A 19134-nucleotide genomic window follows, 5' to 3' on the forward strand; every position below is an offset into this window, starting at 1 on the left:
TCGTAGTTCCGTCATTGAGATCAAGGTTAACTTGATAAGTATTCCTGGAAGTGCGAGTATTACGTTGGAATTTTTTGAAGGATGGAATGTAACTGGCTAATTCGTAAGAAAACTATGTGTACAAATAACGGTACAAAAACGAAAGGCATGAAACATTGCGGAAATGTTCGATTGATGTAATTGTTTCGGTTATAATTCCATCGCATTTCATTTTCAAAGCTCGTTTTTTACTCCTAACTAAAAAACTCAAATATGTAAATTTTGGACAAATAAAGGCATTGTAAATTACAGCCAGATGAGAGGGGGTGAAAAATGTATTGCATCGTCAGAGAAATCCTAAGCACCTAGGATCCCGATCTATGGAAGGTCTTTGTCTGATAACCTAAGTTCTTCGATCGTTTGCGGTCTGCTGCAAGTTCCATCTAGTCGTCTAAACCATAAGCACTCTCGCATCAGTAACCGCTGGTCCTTTAGAAGAGGTTTGATCTTCCCCAAACCTATGATTTGAACAATTTCTGGGCTAGAGCGAATCTTTACCCGTCATTTGAACCAAATATCCGCCGAATTTCTTCTTTAAATAAAAAGCCCAGTATCGATTCCATTTTTTACATATCGCACAGCATTTGGAACCGCGCCGGCCGCCGTAGATTAGAACTAGTAAAATAAGAGTTTTATGTAAAGTTTTTCAAGAAAATAGTTTTGAACCCATTTGCCAAACCAATGTAGCAGCTGTTCGTTGTTCATTAGATTTTCGAAGGTGTCGTTCGCGAAGTTGATGTTTTGCGCTACAGGTGAACTCCTTGTCTACTTCGACCAACAGCGTGGTTTTCTCCTAGGCGATATAAAGATGAGGCTTTGTTTGTTAATTGTTTTATCCTTATTCACTTCAAGACCAACGAGTTTGGACTGTTCATTTTTGGTTGAAAGACTGATCGCTTACGGAGCAGCTGGGACGACCTGTTAAAGATAATGCTTTTCAGGTTAATAGCACTCTTGTGCACTATTTGCACATAGACTGGGTTGAAAAATGACATGATAGCGCATCTCCTTGCCTGAACTTTGTGCAAATCAAAAAATGTTCGGATATGCTGTTATGTGTAATGCACGTTGCATCTCGTATTTTATATCGCCAAAAGAAGCTCTTGGTGACTTATGCTATCATATATGCTGGTTTGAACTCGATTAAACAAATTGCGTGTCTTGGCTTGAAATTCGTTGGTTTTCCAAAATGTTCCTCAATGCGAAGATTTGGCCTATCGTTGATCTGCCTGGTCTGAAGCCACACTAGTACGTGCAGAACATAGTTTTTTTTTTAGATTAGGCGTATTGATCTATTTGCCAAGTCTTCTGCCCTCCTTTTGTTGATGAGATGGTACGCGTAAAGTACCAGGTCATAACTCAGGTAGGCTATCTCAGCCGTCGTATTTATTGCTAATGGCTTTCTAAACCTTTGATATAAGAAAACTAAATTAGGACATTCATACATCTATAAAATTTGGAATTTTATTTATAGAGTTTCCAGTTTTTTGTAACTTGAAAACTAATAAAACTAATTTACGATTCAATTATTTTAAATTAGTTCAAAATAAATTAAAGTTCTTTTAAAAATGCTATCAAAAAAAAACTAAAATACATGCGTATGTTTTCTCTTCCATCTACTATCTTGTATAATTATTATTATACAACATAGTCTAAAGACCACGTTTTAATATCTTCATCTTAAGTATCATCATATAATTTTTCCTTATAATCACATTGATCCTCTGGTTGATAAATTCCATAATTTACAATAATTACCCTGCTGCTATCTTGTTCTTTTAATTGAATGCAATCTAATCCAAAAGACCCATCACATCAGAGGTCCATGAATATCTTCCAAGTCTGCTGGAGTCTAAGTGGTCTTAAATTCATGTGCAAGAAGAAGGACCCAATATCCAGCCCTTTTTAATGCGTCTTTGAAGTCTTTTTTATTGACTAATAAACACATTCACAATGTACAATTATTTTATCTATAGCTACTTAGAATATTAATAAACTAGTACAGTGAGTCTAGACTCTCTTAATTGGTAATTTGATGTGCCCTAGAGGCTAGAGCTGCAGCATATGCTGGTCGGTCATACCTCCAATTATTATTTATCTATACTAACGTACCTTGGACGAGCGACGACGAACGTCGCGATCATCGTTGTTGTTGTTGTTTTTGTTTTATAGTTGTTGTAGTCCGTGCGTCTTGTCGCTTTGCTTCGATTGTTGAAACGTGAAAAGGTAGATATAAAAGCGGACATCGTTCAACTGTTTGATCTTCAATGGACCGAAGATCGAAGAGACCAAGATCAATTCACAGCAACATCATTTGCTAAGACATCGTATCATCCACCAAGATTGCCAATGAAAACCTCTTTTACTATATAAAAGACCAACAAAAGAACAACAACAAGAAAGAAAAACCTCTTTCCACTTAAATACCTAACTCTACTTACGAGTGTAACCAAAGTAACTTCTTTCCTAAGCTGGATCGGACTTCAACAATCAGCCAAAGCAACAGGAAAATCTAGAAAATTTGCCTCTCCTTCATAATCTGTGCGGACTGCGGACGCGCATGTGCATTTACATAATTTGCTGTCTGGCTGCAGTGCTCCTATAGCTCGGGATGTGGCCTCTCTCAGCTAAGATAGTTTTCATTCTATTGTTTTTGCAATCCGAATCCGAGTACAAATCCAAATCCAAATCCGAACTTGTGAAAAGTTCTATGGAAAAAATACCTGCTGTACCTGATGTTGGCATGATGTTGTGAAAAAAAAACAATAAAGATACAAGACTGTTGTTTGGGTGCTGTATAGTGTAATGTTACGCTTTTTATTGGTGCATTTCTGGGAAAACACCGCACACACCAGAACATCATAGAACTGCAGAGAAGACCATTGGAATCCACAATTCAAATGTTCATTTCGACTTTTTTTTTGAGCACAGCAACAAGTCATTTTAAATCTTATGTTTCTGTTTGCAGGTATATGTGTGGGAACCCGCAAGCAGTATCTTTGGACACTTATTCTTCAACTTACACGATGATTGTATAGCATTTTCGAGTTTGACTTCAGTTGTGTCTGCATAGAGATTTTATTTAATTCCTTTTTCGAACGCCATCGCCATCACCATCGCCGACGTCGTCGTCATCAGTTTCACGAATCCAATTTCAACGCGATTACATAATATGTATCACGCTGGTAAATTATTGCCAATCGTGAGTTCGCAAACAATCAGAGAATCTAGATTTTGATTTATGACCGATGAAGGATTAAGTGTTGGTCTCTTTTGTGCGATGTGATATGGGTGCGATGTTTAAGCAATTTTAAATTTTATTTCCTCCATCAGACAGAACTTATATTGAAAAAAGTGTGAGAGTTTAGTTTAGTTTTGAATCTTAACTTAATGTTAGAGAAAGTATTTTGTAATAGAAGTGTTTTCAGAAGATGCAATACTTAACAAAATATCTTTCTAAGCCTTTTTGTTTCTCTCTTAGATGAAACGATTAAAGTACTTGTACCCCGTTTCACCCTATAAAAATAACTTTATTTTTAAAAACGAGTTTTTTTTATAGATCCAATTTCAAAAATATTTAAATAAATTAAGTTTGCTTCCATATTTTGTTGTTTTATGAAAAGGAACAAAAATTCATGTTAGTTTGGTCAAGTGGTTGCCTCGGCGCGTTGAAAGGGTCAAATCCGATACAAAAATTAGAAACAGTCTATATCCATGTCTTTAATTTCAGTACAAATTAAGTATAACATGGCTTTAATTTTCTAAGAAAATATTATCTAATGATTCCGATAGTGAACTTACTATCTAAACTAATCTGTTAGATTGAAAATAGATTAAACGTGAGTACCTGTTAATAGACTTAATTCCGCCTAGAGCAGCTTGTACTACCCCAGTAATATTGTGAGGACCCATTACGGCACGTCATTTTTTGTTTAGGAGTGAGATCTGTATAACACCTTTTGCATCTAACGCTGATAGATGGTAAAACAGAAGCCTTGGAAGTCATATATTCACATGTTGTGGGTAACCACAACCATCACGATACTCCCACTAAGGTGCCGTACATTACTAAGATCATAATATAATTAAGCCTGTAGTCCGAGGATTTCGGACGACCGAAAACCGGCACTTCACGTGGTATACCAGATTGAAGCTTCCACTCAAGCTTCACAATACAGGGTCAGTTTAAGATGAGCCTCTTAAAGCTTGAGGCCATTATTTAACTTAGAAATTAGCTTTACTACTAATGATCTCTTTCTTTACAACTCTTAAAAGAAGATTACAACAGTCATTGTGACCAATGAAGCTCATAATATCCGTCTTGTCCCGGGCTAATGCATGAAAACCAGTCCAAATCCAACAAACGAAAGATGATTTTTCTAATAAAACCAAACTTGTTGCTCTAAGTACCAAACTGCAAAACGGAAATGCATTGGATGGTCGTACGCTTTCAGTTGCACTTTAAAAACACAAACGCATGACATTTTGAGCCATTGAGATTGGCTCTATGGCCCCGATAACTTCGCGAATTCCATCAAGGTCCTAATTCGATTGTGGAGTATTAGTATGGACCACAGCTTTCACTTTGCTCCAAAGAAAAAAGTTTAAAGATAATAAGTCAACATATCTTGGTAACCAATTGTTGCTGGTGATTAACAGGCTTGAGTTCTCCACCTCAATGAACTCTAAGAGAATTAAGTCTTTAATTTATATAAAGCGTTTGTTGGAATATTGACAATTAAACATGCAACGCTAGTTGGATTGCCTTTTTCTTTCGTCCTAAGTTTTGGCTCTATTAGACAGTAGACAAGCTGAACTCATTTGGTCGCTTGGCTCTGATATATATTTTTTTGGAACTAGAGATCCTGACTTTCTTACTTCAAACCAGTAGACAGGCTGAACTTCTCAGGTCACCTGGCTCTGATTTTTGGTGGTGAAGTCATTTTGTTGACTCTTTTAGAACCAGTAGACAGGCTGAATATATTTGGTCGCCTGGCTCGCGTCGTCGCTACATTTATTGGCTTCCCTCGTTGCACTCACACACAAACACCGTTGCGTAAAACAATAACGCTTTAATCAGCATCGATTGTTTTTCGACTAACTTTGATGTTGGCCCTTCATCAAAACTACTACTAAACTAGAAAAATTCTCATTTACACATAACTAATTTTTACCATCATCTCAAATGTTTACTTTAATTTCAATATTGCCTCCATTTTCATAATGATTTTTAAAAATTTAAATGAGTTGTTGAAACGTGCAATGTTAAAAGATAGAAGCTTCAATGGTGACAACAGCTTGAATAAAGCTGTATTAAAAGTGAAAACCCTAGTTGAAAAACCCCTAAATTGCCTCTCTTGAACTTCAAAGGAATTTAGTTTGATAAACTGCTTATTCTAATAATATATAGATACATATGTTGTCACGAATTATTACATATATTAATTTCTTGAATATAAATCAGATATCTCTCTGTTTTGTGTCAACTTTAAATTCATATATCTTCCTTATCGCCACCACGGTAAATGCAATTCATTATTTGCTAAGTATTTCCTGTCAGATTTCATTTGCATTGGATTTCCAACAAACGATTTATTACAATATTCACTAAGGAAACAAGCAGCGTCTCACGTCGTCGTCTTCGTTGTTGTATTCCTGTATAAGTCCTTCTTCAGTATATGTCGGTCCTATATGCATAATATAATTGCAATATTATGAATACCTATTCAAAGAGCAAAAAAAAACCTACGTCCATTGCTACATAATTTATGAGCATAGACGACCTTCTGGCGGTTGGTATCTAATGAATCACATAAAGGAAACTTGTCAATTCTGCGCTTACACATCATTGCCATTAACCCTGGTTGAGATCATTGTGTATGAGGCAAAATATGCCTATAAACGTACGTACCTACATAAATCGTTTAAGGAATTTATTACAAAGTGAGGTACATGCACAAAACACACACCGTGATTTCTTGAAGCTACTAACCTGTAGGGACTAAGAATATGTAAATTTTAATTAAACAAAATTATTTTGCGTATATAGCTTTCTTTGTGTACCTACCTGCAAATTTACATATTTCTTTTAATTAAACAAAAGGTTTTGCTTGTTTTTTATTTTGTCATGCTGGAGAAAACACCTTTGAAAGAATTTTCGCTGAAAATTGTTCTACAAAATTTGCATTTTTGTTACTTTTCATTAATTCTGCAAAAGCTCATTAATTTCACCAAACTTTATTAAAATATATACAGAGAGTAAAGTTTTTATTGTGTAATTTTTAAAATTAAAATACACTCGTACATATATAAAACTCCTGATTTGTATCTTTTTATTTAACCATAAAGTCATTCCGTAAAGTGCCTACCGGTACCTTACACACTTGACGACGCGCTATGACGATTCAATCAATCTCTTCACTTCTTGTCGTTGTTTCTTCTTATCAAGATTTATACTTGAACGCACCATTAAAAAACTAAACACTTTTATTTTCCTTTTACTTGCTTTGATTGTACCACAATGTTGTATTTATGTGTGTGATTTTTTGTTTGTTGCTCTCTGTCATTTGCTTCACTTCACAACCAAGCATTTTATAAATTCCCTCTCCAGGAATTGAGACAATGATCAGATAAATATACCGCCGACCCGCCGCTGTCGTTGTATTTTGTAGTGGTCACTTTATTTTCTAGCCAGAGCATCATCAGAGGATTCCAAAATAAAAGCATAAGAGAAAATAATCTAAAACGAAAGAGCTGAGCGGCGAACCCTTTTTTTTGTCGGTCTGTTGATAATCAGTAATCGCGGTGTTCAAGCTCACAAATATTTAGTTATATCTTTGTGGGTTTTGAACGGAAGGATTATAGGTTGGAGATAAAACAAACGACGAGCGCCTCCACATCGAAGACAACAGCGACGTTTGTCGCTGCCAACCGACCGAAGCTACGACGGCGACGCAAATAAACAACTCCTTTTATACCTTAATTTTCAAAACAATTACGCTTGTCCTTGATTTATTTTTAAACCATGCGCGACTTTAACCACAGATAATGATAATAATGGATGACAATGTACCACCGCACACCCCGCTAGCTACTCTGCCACCACATGTCTTTTTCTTTGGATTTTTTCATGCGACAATTGTCTGATGGGAAAGTGGTCGAATAGTCATTGTATATAAGTTGACCATTAAGGGCATGGATAACTTTTCTAGATGTTGACATTAACACACAAGACTAGACTTTAAGTATCTTTGTGGGCTTTGGTTAAACATATTCTTAATATGGTATGTTACTTGTGTGGTAGAAATTTAATGCCGATGTTGTAATGAGATAGCTATGCGAACAATTAGAATCTTTTTATTGCTTAACACTTTTACTTGGTCTGTCTGTCCGTATGTCTGTCTGCTTGTCTTGCCTTGATGATGTTTTCGTTTAATTATAATTTTTGTGTTGCTGTGTTTAATTAATTTTGTTTTAGCCAGTTATAGTGTGAGAGAACTTCTTTTAATGAGCGATAATATATGAAAAACAATAACTAGTTTGTTCTGTCTTTATTCGGAGTATTGTAATTTAAATAAATCCAAAGAACTGTAGCACCAACAAAAGACTTTTGAGGAAATAGTTCTCATTAAATCATTGGTAAAAATACAAAAAGTCTTCAATTTGTTTCAGTTTTATTGCTTCGTTATATTTTGGCCTTCATGAAAGTAAATAGTTTTGTATTTAAAATGCTTTGAATAGAAAACATTAAAATGGTATAATCATTAAAATACTTAAAATTTTCGTTGTTCAATTTATTTGTGCACACAAACATGATGATATGAATGTTCTAGAAAATTAATTTAAATATTGTTTGACCGTCTGAAACTCAATTACACTGGTCACCAAATTACAAACTAATTTATTCTGCTGCACACACAAAACAATACTTTATTTTAAGGATTACGATGTCCTTCTAATCCTGATCTAATATTTTTCTATGATATTACTTTTTAAATATATGCCATTTTAAAATAGAAAACCAAAAACGGTTTTATAGGGCTAACATATCTCTTAACGATAAATTATGTTATGATTTTGCAAAGAACAAATCATTTTCATTGAATACATTTCAATAATATTTATTTATTTTTTTAAATTTATCAAAAAATACTTAATGTAATAAAGATAAATATTTATTTCAAACCATTTTGGGTAAGCGTTCATTTAAGGTTTTTTTGTTTATTGTATGCGCGCACTGAAGGGGTTATGAATACCCTTATAATGATTAAACATAGTGGTTGCAATTAGTAAAATATGATTGGATTAGAAAGGAGAAACCGGTGGACATTTGTTTTAAATGTATGCACATTGTAATGAGTGAGAAATATTGAGCCTGGTAAAGCATTCCACATTCGTGTAGTGTGGCTAAAGAAAGAATCTCTGTACTTAACAGTACGTTCGAAATTGGGCTCTAGAGTAAACTGATGGGCATTCCAAGCAGTACGGGTATTTCGATTGAATTGTTTAAGAGGGGAATGCAACTGGCTATTTCAATAAAGCATTGTTTATAAAAGTAACGATAAAACAATGACAGGCAATGCTTATGAACGTAACGATAAAACAATGATCACCTTGTGGCGGTGTTCAAGAGAAGCAAATGGCTCTGTAAGAGAACGATATCCAATCATTTTTAGAGCTCTTTTTTCAATTCTATTCAGAAGATTCAAGTACGTTTTTATAGCCCCAGTTCAAGTTTTGGACGAATAAAAGGTTTGTAAAATATAGCTAGATCAGAAGGGGTAAAAAACTTCTTGCATCGTCGGAGAAAACCTAAACACTTAGCAGAATTTTTGGCTATGTCAAATACATGATCACTCCTTAACAAGTGGTTTGTAATGCACATATGCCTATTAAAGATAATTGTTCAATCTCCTTGATGCAAGTACCACCCATGGATAGTGGCATTGGGGGAGGGTTTCGCTTCTGTGACAGTAGACAGCATTGAGTTTTTAAAGCATTCAATTCTACACGGTGTTTGAGTCCCCATTGAACAATGCTGTCAAGGAATTTAATAAGCTTATCATACGCTACCGTTGGTAGTCCATACCAAATAACAAGTATAAGAATATAAAAAAGAATATGAAAATCAGAGAATACTGTCATCAGCGAAACAATGTAGTGGGTAAGAAGTTTCAGACAAAAGATAATTTATGAATATGAGGAAAAGAGTTGGAGACAAAACGGAGCCCTCTGGCACACCAGCGTTTATATTGTGGATATCAGATTTGAACCCGTTCTAATCTACTTGAATTGATCGGTCCGAAAGATAACTTCTAACCCAACAAAGAAGAGATTCATCAATGCCAAAAGGACGCATTTTCGGTAAGATAGCTTGATGCCAAACTCTATCAAATGTCTTTGAAATATCAAGTGTAATAATACTACTTTCTTCAAAACGATGGAAATATTTATTCTACTGTTCGGTGAGATAAACCATGAGATCACCAGTGGACCTATTGCAACGAAAGCCATACTGACGGTCATTAAGAAGCTTCCGTTCTTCAAGATATTTTTTAAGCTGATAATTAATCAGCGTTTCCGTGGCCTTGAAAAGAAGGGACGTAAGTGCACTCGGAAAGAGACCAGTAGAAATGGACAGATGGAAAAACTTACGCAGTGGTTTTGTCAGCGTTGAAGAACACCTGTTCAGAACAATAGCGGGGATACTATCCGAGTCAGTGGATTTGTGAATGGATTTGTGAATGATCTTTTAGTACTCTAGCGACTGTACGAGTGCGAAAGAAGATTCGTCCCATGGAATAGTTTACGCTTTCAAGTACAGGAAGATTCATGTCACTCATTGGCATCATCGAATTAACAACAAACTGTGCTGCAAGCAAATTGGCTTTATCAATCGAGCTTACAAAAGGAGTGCCATTCGAAACGAGCGTAAGAACTGACGATTATGTAGTTTTGCGCACATGTTTTACAAATGGCCAGAAATATTTACTACCTTCGGGACTTTTTAGTATTTTTTGCTGTAATTTTTAGCTTGTTTGAACTTATTCCGGTTTTCCTCAGTAAGGTTGGCTTTATAAATCCGGAAACTTACATCTTTGATCCTAATAACTTCTTTGCAGCTCGAATCAAACCATGAGTTTTCTTTAGGTTTGATAGATTCCCTATTCGGGATAACATTTCTTAATCCTTTTGATTGCTGGAATCCACGTCAATATCAAGGAAACATAGTGAGTAGTTCAAGTTCCTTAAGAAGTCGTTGAGACTGTTACAGATGGCTTTCTCATATTGCCATACAGTTCTCGTAGGGGTTCCTCTTTAATTTGGGTTTTTTGGCATGAGAAATTAGCAGATATGACACAATGGTCTGATGTGCCTAGAGGTGATGCAGTAACCGCATATTTAATAGGATCAAAGGTAAGAAATAAGTCTAGAGTATTAGCGGACTGACCTGCAACGTCAGAAATCCGAGTTGGCTCGTCAACTAACTGAGTCAGGTGGCTTTATATCAGCAAAAATCTCGACCAGAATAGCGCAGCCACGAATAATTATGTATATTGAAATCGCACGTAACAACGATCTCACTTGCCAAGCCCTTATTGGAAAACCAAATGAGCCCAGATTTGTATTTTCATGATGGATAATTATTCCACGTCTTTTCCATTCTATTCCATATTTTATATACTATTTCTGTGTTATGGCGGCCACATGTCCGTTAAGCGATCTGAGTATAAGAAACTCTTGATGGATATTGAAATATCCATACAATTGACTGCCTTGGCCACCACCACTGTCATAAAATTGTTTAACTTACATCAACTGAATTTGTACGACCTTCACGAACTTCGTATTTGAGAGAATTGAGGATGGAATTTGTTATTCCTGAAATCAATAGAGCAATAAAAATAGGTTTAAAAAAAAAAACGTTGATTTAAGCTTGTCAAATTCAAAATAAAACTGCGTTCTCAAAAATATCAAAAACCATCAAAAATACTTAATTTCACCAAGGTCAAATATATATAAGTATGAACCACAACCTCCAAATATCTTGTAGGCTTTTTCTTTTTGAACGCAAACAAATGACCATTGCGTTATTTTTCTTATAGTTTCGTTAAAATTTTCTAATTTCCTAAGTTCACAGATTGTAGGAGAATCTGTGCCATCTCCAAGTATTTGTGGGGGAAGACTAATTAGACATCCGTTTTCATTGGTGTGTTTTTGAAGAAATTGCTTTAAAAAGACTTATGTTAATATTTTCTCATAGAAAATCACAACAACATCATAAAATCATTGAAATTACTTGCCAATGTCTGAAAACTAACCTCCAGTCAAAACAAGACAGGAGCTCTCCATCATAAAACTTCCTTTACTTTTATGACTTTTCGTGATTTTCCTCATCCTTCATCGAAATTATAATGAGAGAGAGTGAGATGGATAGTTCATATATAGTCAAATCGTATAAGTTGATTGTTTTTTAATTACAAAAATATACTCACACACAAAATATAATTATCTGTATATTTACTCATATCCTAAAGCCCCTCCCAAATGAAACTCCCATTTGCCAAATAAATTATTTATTAATTACCCTTCCGACTATACCTACTCTCAGAAATTTTGATGGACTTAGAAGCTATAAAAATATATTTGCGTGCCCGGGCATCTGTAGCTTTTACCTTATTCATAAAACAGCAGCAAAATATATACATATGTACATGTGTATTTAAGTGTAGGTATTGATGCGAACTGTGCGGCTAGGCTGCTGGCAGAGCGGCCAAGGCGCACGTACTTAAATCAAGATCTGTCGTTTATATCTCCTTCGCAGTAAATTATGCGTCAAGCCATTGCATACGTCCCATACGTATATATGTGAATATATGTCCATACTAAGTAAAGCCTTTGGCCATACAGAAAAGGTTGATATATTCCTCAAGCCCAACTGTATGATAATGTGCCTTGCGAAAGGTAAAAATGTGTGCCAAGCTTGTTTTATGTCCAGTGAGGCATTTTGGTGCTTTGTTCTTCAAAGCAGTTTACAACTTATAGTCGACCAACAACGACGACTACTACGAAGAAAACGTTGTATAAGACCAAGTGCACTAGGCTAGAGGAGCAACTTTGCCTCGAGTGTTCTACTTGCATAATTACCTGCATACTAGATAGACTCTACAAGACCCCACCACCACTGCCACCGCCACCACCGCCGCCGCCGACGACGACGCGACGTCCCGTGGTGGGTCGCGTGGCATAGCATCGTCAACATCTTCGTCCGTTGGTTGCAAAGTTGAACCACGGGATGAGGTGGGTGTTTTACCATAAGATCCCTTTCAAGCACTTAGACTAACAAAGGCAAAACATACTCCATTTTTGTCTATATCAACAACAGGACAACTAAGTATTGGGTGCATGCAGAAAAGTGTAGACATCGGAACAGGCTTTTAATCTAGGTTTTGGCAAAGTGAACCTTCGTTAAGAGCTTTCAACTTGACCTTTCACTTATCATCAGCGACCAAACAAGACGTATCAATCAATAACAATATAACAAACACTTCGAGCCTAACACTTTGACCAAAATAACCGGGAGAAGAACTTTTCTTCTTAGGAAATACCTGGTATTGTAAAAGCTGATAAAAGGTTGCTTATTTTTCAGTTCCGAATGTAAACGTAAATTAAATATTTATATTTTTATGTCATAACAATTTTTTGACTTTGACAGAAGATACTCGTGTTTTGTTGGAAGATCTATTAATAGTATAGTAGGATTTTACGCGAATAACAAAAACAATATCCGCAGTATGAATACTACCGATAAAATTTGAAGTAGAATCTTACTACGGATGGGTTTTTGACATTTATACGAGTCTCGAATGGATCTTATGTGATTTCGTTCTCAAATGTTGGTACGATCGATATTTAATTTGTATCTCGATGGCTGTGTTCGTTGAGTAGTTGTGCATTTGGAATCATGAGTTTTCCATTGGGGAAAAAATCAATCTGTTACTGTTGATATTATTTAGTTTTGTTAATGAAAATGGGTTAAGTGGGCTTATTTTGCAAGCGAAATTCACTGTACTATATATGGAACACCAAAAAACACTGCTAATGTCAAAAGAACACTAGCACTAAAATGACAGCTTAAGGAACATTCACAGCTTTTCTTTTGAGGCATTTTTTAACCACTTTTTTGCACATTTCGGTATATCGGTTGTTTCTTAATGCATCGAAACTCTGGGGATTATTTGCAAAACATTTGGATCAGCAATAGATAATATTTGACTGCGTGTTTGAAACGATGATTCACAAGCCTAACAAAGTCCGTAACGTCTTCATTCTCTTAAAATTACTCCAAAATTGTACCGATTACTTGCTTAGTGGGTCAATTGTGGTAATCATAACCATCAAAGTAAATTTATATAAGCTAAGCTATTCATTATCAATGTTAAAATGTTAAACATTTAACTATTATTATGACACTTCAAATGACAGCTGAGTTTGACAAGTCTCAAATGAAAGTGCTACCAACTTAAAGCCACCAAATGAGTGACTCCATGCTTTAAAAAAAACATACAGACAAACAAAATTGAATATGTACATATTTAGGAAACTGTTTTGCGGAAATCGAACGCGTAAACAACAAACACCTTGTTCCAGCGACCAGTTGACATCTACACAGCATTTTTTCACAGTTAGAAAATGATACATCCTTTTTTAGCACACAAAAGTTCTGTATTTGTACTTCGTAGTTAACATATTTTTAAACATGATTTAAAACCTTGAGGAAGTCCATACGACCTATTCGTATACATTTCATATATTTATTACATTAAAATCCGGTCTAACCAGTGCGTGTATTTCTATTTCTTCTCTTTATAGGTTCACACAAGGTCCACTGCACTGAAGATTTAATGCGTGTGGAAATTGGCATCCCAGATAGCATAGATGACAATAAAACCAAACCACAAATCTATTTGGAAGGCCTCAAGGGATATCCCGATGTTAGATGTCAACCAAGTATTAATGGCAGTCTTGCTGAGTTCCGACTTTCGCTGAAGGACTTCTATGAGTGCGGAGTTACGAGGATGCTTAACAAATTAACGGTAAGTGGACCTGGTATGCGCTAGGGACTAGCCGAATGCCTCGCCAGATGCATGCTGGAGCTGGAGCTGGATGATGATGATGATGATGGGGTTTCTCCTCAATTTAGTTTAAGCCAGTTTTATCATTAGAATAAGAAAATAACCCATCATCATTGCATCTCTTTCTCTCACATTCGCTATATAATCGAACTTCTTTATTTAACCATCTGAAGAATCTTGTTTTATGTTTCAACTAATTTTCTATATGTTTATATTTTGTTTTTGTTTTATTTTTATATTTAAGGGTAAAAAAGTCTATTACCACAAAATCATCATCGAAGATGCGAAAAGCAAGGAGATCGTTAGTGTGAAGTGCATCACAACTGGGCCGGTTTATAATGTTATGATGAATGAAACTAATCAGCAACATCATGGAATCGTTCGGCGAGACGTGTTACCAGCTGGTTTTCAAGAACCTGAGTAAGTTTTGCACTGCATCACTGCAGCAAGTTTTCTTCGTTTTCTTTTTGTTCTTGGTGTATTATAGTCCATCAGATAATATTTTCCAGTTTTTCCCATTTTGAATTTTGTTTATTTTTGGTTGAAGAAGGGAAATACAATTTGTTTGGGAAAAATGCATAATTGGTATTTGGTATTTTTGTTACTTTGTTGACTTGAAAGAACATTAATTTTTGTGTTAATTAACAAAACAAGACTTAGATTAGTGTTGAGCTAGTGGACTCTGGAACCCCAAGATTTAACTATAGGTGCACCTGTGAATCAATTTAGAACATTTACATATTGCCCAATCAACAGATTTTATAGCTTCTTCTTGTCAAGTATTAACAGAAGCATAAATAGTTTATGGCTTTATCTTATAGAAACTGATTCTGGAATACTTCTTAAAGCAATAATCGAACACTTTTAAGGTACTGAAATTCATAAACATATTTATCAAGTTCTAAAGCCAATATTTATGATCGCTAATAAAATCCTTGATGGTTGTAGAATGAGCTACTCAAAAATTTTATTAATATTTTTTTATAACCGGAAACTATGTTTTAGAATGTTTAATAATGAAGGATACATTTAACGAGTAAAATGGAATAAAAGAGTAGAGGAAAAAATGTTCACAATTTGATCCCATAATTCTGTATTTTCACGTTTGTTAAGAAGTAATAAAAGAGCATGCGAATGACAAATAAATTGACAAATGTCAATCAGTGACAGCTAAGTGTTCTGCTGTGTTTTAAAAACAAGCATCAGAATCTTCATCCTCACTTTCTACAATTATAATAATTAGTTTTTGTTAAGTTTTAATTCAAGTTCTTAATCTCATCCTTTGTTTCTGTACAGAAAAATGACAAATAAATTGACAAATGATAAACAGTGACAGCTAAGTGTTCTGCTGCGTTTTTAAAATAATTTAGAGTGCTTAGGACACACTTTGACACTTTGTGCTTGGGATATGTTCAGAGTATGCTCGATTTGCTCGTAATCTGTTCAGGACTGTTTTCTGCGCTAGAAGAGCAAAAGGCCCAATATTTTCCGCAACCAAAATAATTGTGCGATAAATAAACTGGTCCGAAACCTGTCCTTGCTTTATCTGTAACAAAAAAAAAAAAAAAAAAAATACAAGAGGTTTTCAGGAGTGACTTTTGATCAAATCTTAGGCGAATTATTTTGTCGTTGTTTTACTATCTTACTTTTTCCTATAATTTGGCCTCTTAGATCAATGAAATTCCCATTCCTTTGCAGTCCTTTAAACAGCCAAGTAGGAATTATACGTCAATTTTTTTAAGGCTCGTTCATATCATCTCCAACAAAAATTTAACAGACTTGGCATTTGTATACAATTCATTCTTATTCTTGTCATTTTCCACATCGAAGCTGAATTTTATCAACTCTAACCTCAAATACTTGATTTAATTTTTTGACAATGCTATACATACATTTTTAAGGACCACTTTAACCACCATTTCCAAACAATTTGAATGATTGCTTTCAGTGATGACAACTTATGAAAGTTATAACTGGTCCTTTATAGAACTTGACTAATTGTTAATAAAATAGACTTAGGAAAGTATTCTTAATACGATTTTTGTTTTTGAAATTTTTTAGAGACATCGAAATCACAACATCACTTACAACCAAAGCCCCAGAGCCCCATTTAAGTGTTGGAGTCCGTCAAGGTGGAGAAATTGTGACCGGAGAACTTAATGTCAGCCCCGGTACACCCTTAACAATGGAGATCTATCTCGATAAATCCTCAGCTCCAGTTTATGGTCTTGGAGTAACGTACATGCAAGTAACTGACACAAAAAATCAAGAAGAAACAATCATTTTCAATGGGTAAGTTCTGTCAAAAATTGTACAACACTATAATTTAAAACCTGCTATAAAATTATATTTTTTTCTGATTTCTCATGACAGTTGCTCAGTGGATCCCTATCTTTTTGACAATTTTAACACTGTCGATGGTGATTTTTTGAGTGCAAAGTTCCGAGCTTTTAAATTCCCCGAATCAACCTATGTCCAATTCCGTGCCACCGTCAATGTTTGCTTGGACAAATGTTCGGGAACTCCATGCAGTAACGGGCAAATTGGATTTGGCCGAAGAAGGCGTGAGATCAGCCGCTCTCAAACTGATCCAAATAAAATCTACGAAATTGCTCTGGCGACATTCATCAAAGTCAATGATGCTGAAGGCGTTGACAAATGTAAGAATATCTATTAAAAAATACTTTATAGCAAGCTTTACAATCAAATTAAAAATTCCAGATGAAATCCTACAATTGGAAGAGAAGTTACGGGAACTTAAACTAGCCAACCAAAGACTAGCCCGTAACAGTCGCGGTAGCTTCATGGAACCCATCAAGAGCATGGAACAAGTGCAAGCAATTCCAGCTTTTGTTGTCGATGAAAAAGAACTCAGCCAAGCAGTGAAGAGTGGCAGTGATAGTTTGATGAAAACGGCGAATTCAATGATCCTCATATCGATATTCCTTATCTTATCTAAACTGATGTAAATATATGAGTTCTTCAAAAAACAAAAACAATCCGAAAGATATTTAGGGCGTGTAATTGTGGTGTAAAAACAAAATATGAATTATAAATTTACTTTCGACTGCCATTTATATAATATTTTTATTTTTGTCTAATTTTAAATAATGCTTTAATTAATAATTCACAAACGAAGGTAAATAATTATAATAATAATAATATTGTAAATTAACTATCGATATACATATAACGGTAACCATAAAAGAAAAATAATAATATTGCTTTAGATTGTTTAATGTGCAAGAGTGCGAGCGCATTATGGCAGAACATTTTTTAAATCTATGAAAAGAAAACACGATCGGTTTTCTGTACTTAACTCTTTTTCTTTCTTTTTTCTGAATTATATAAAATTTAGAGAAAAAAATGGAAATTCCTCTTATTTCTCTATTAAAATTGTCTAAAATTATGCTTAAGATTAATAAAATCATTAATGATAACGTTAACATTATAAGAACTACTAGTCTTCTAAGTTTAACTTGTAAGTTAATAAGAAAATGCAAATAAAAAAATAATAATAATAAAAAAGGCGAATCGGTTATGTTTTTTTTTTTTTAAATAATTTGTTTAAAAAAGACAATACACTCAACGTCGCAAGATCTTCAAAGCAAATTATAAATTATAGTAAGTGTAAAAATTAAGATATGGAAACTATAATTGTCCATTTGATATCCTTTTCAATATTTAATTCAACTTTATCTATTTGGATCTACCAATTTCAGTGGATCTACACATGAAAGTTAGAACATTGGCACAGAATAAGTCACTGCCCAGATGTCATTGGTTTTGTTCCTCTCAATGCGACTACTATAGGTTGTATGTATAAAGATTTTCGCAATTTTAGGCAGTTGTCACTTTTAATGCTTTAATTTTTGACATTTGACGAGTAGAAGCTACGCCATTGCCCATTGTGTTGGATCCTTGTTGCTCTTTGGAAATAGTATTGAGTATTTTGCATAAGTCGTAGATCTTAAGACTTTTAAGGGCCTTGCACATGAGAGCAAACAACGAATGAACGAAAGGAAACAAACGGGATTCAACACATTTCAAAAAGGCAGTTTCAAACAAAAACACATTTAAATTATAGGAAACCAATTGACACTATTGTTAGGATAGTAAAATTTGCATTTTGTTCTTTAAACAGGAACATTTTGTAAAAACAGTTTAGTAGTAGCGAATTGCAGTGTGGTTTCTATGAACTGTCAAACTCTATTCGCGTTCCACATACTATCCACACTGCAACGAATAAATTGTTCGCGAGCAACATAACCTCAACATTATACCACTATTGTTTTGTTTTTGTGTGAAAGATCATGGTTGAGGAAAATATGGAGAAGAGGGTAATTCAATTCGTCGCTGTCTGCGATAAAGCTCATGTGAAAGAATGGTGAAAATATGCGAACATCCACAGTTCGCAGTTCGTAGTTCTTAGCTCATGTGCAAGATGCTTTAAAAAGCTATACCAGTGACACGCATGCAAAACTAGGCGATTTTCAGTTTTATAAGAATAATGAAATGTTTTTAAATTTATGGTCATAATAAGGTATATTTTCTTTAAATTCGAAAAGTGTTAAAATTTTCCCAACTGCTGATATGACATGCAAAACATCAAAATTAAAAAACGGTGTCGGTTTTTTTAATTCCAAACTGACAATTTACAACGAATCAAAAAGATCGTAAATAGGCCCTTTTCTTCCTCGTAAAATGTCTGATAAGCGGCTAATGCTTGTTTTCAACCTATTAGTCCCTCTTTTAAGGACGCCACGTGACAGCGGTTGCCATATCTCTGAACCGGATATTCGTCGGCAATAGGGGCGACAACCATTCCCATTATTTCCATAATTTGTGTAGGTAATACTATAAACAACATGGCATATCCCTCTTAAGTTTAGTTTACTTAAGCCGGTCGATCACCACCAACTCCGTATCTTAAATGATTGGGTCCTTGATAGGCTTAAAA

The 19134-nt window shown here is 34.7% G+C and overlaps 1 protein-coding gene across 1 annotated transcript in view; it reads left to right on the top strand.

The window, feature by feature from the left end:
- LOC129952172 (uncharacterized) overlaps positions 1-17708 on the top strand; it is an 80437-nt gene extending 62729 nt beyond the window's left edge. Inside the window, exons 2-6 of the mRNA XM_056064629.1 lie at positions 13912-14135; positions 14419-14594; positions 16236-16466; positions 16548-16834; positions 16896-17708. Of these exons, the coding sequence (XP_055920604.1) occupies positions 13912-14135; positions 14419-14594; positions 16236-16466; positions 16548-16834; positions 16896-17143 (1166 nt within the window). The 3' untranslated portion in view covers positions 17144-17708. The remainder of the gene's footprint in view (positions 1-13911; positions 14136-14418; positions 14595-16235; positions 16467-16547; positions 16835-16895) is intronic.
- The last annotated feature ends 1426 nt before the right edge of the window (positions 17709-19134 follow it).

Source organism: Eupeodes corollae, chromosome 3 (assembly GCF_945859685.1).
Source record: "Eupeodes corollae chromosome 3, idEupCoro1.1, whole genome shotgun sequence".
Lineage (NCBI taxonomy): Eukaryota > Metazoa > Arthropoda > Insecta > Diptera > Syrphidae > Eupeodes > Eupeodes corollae.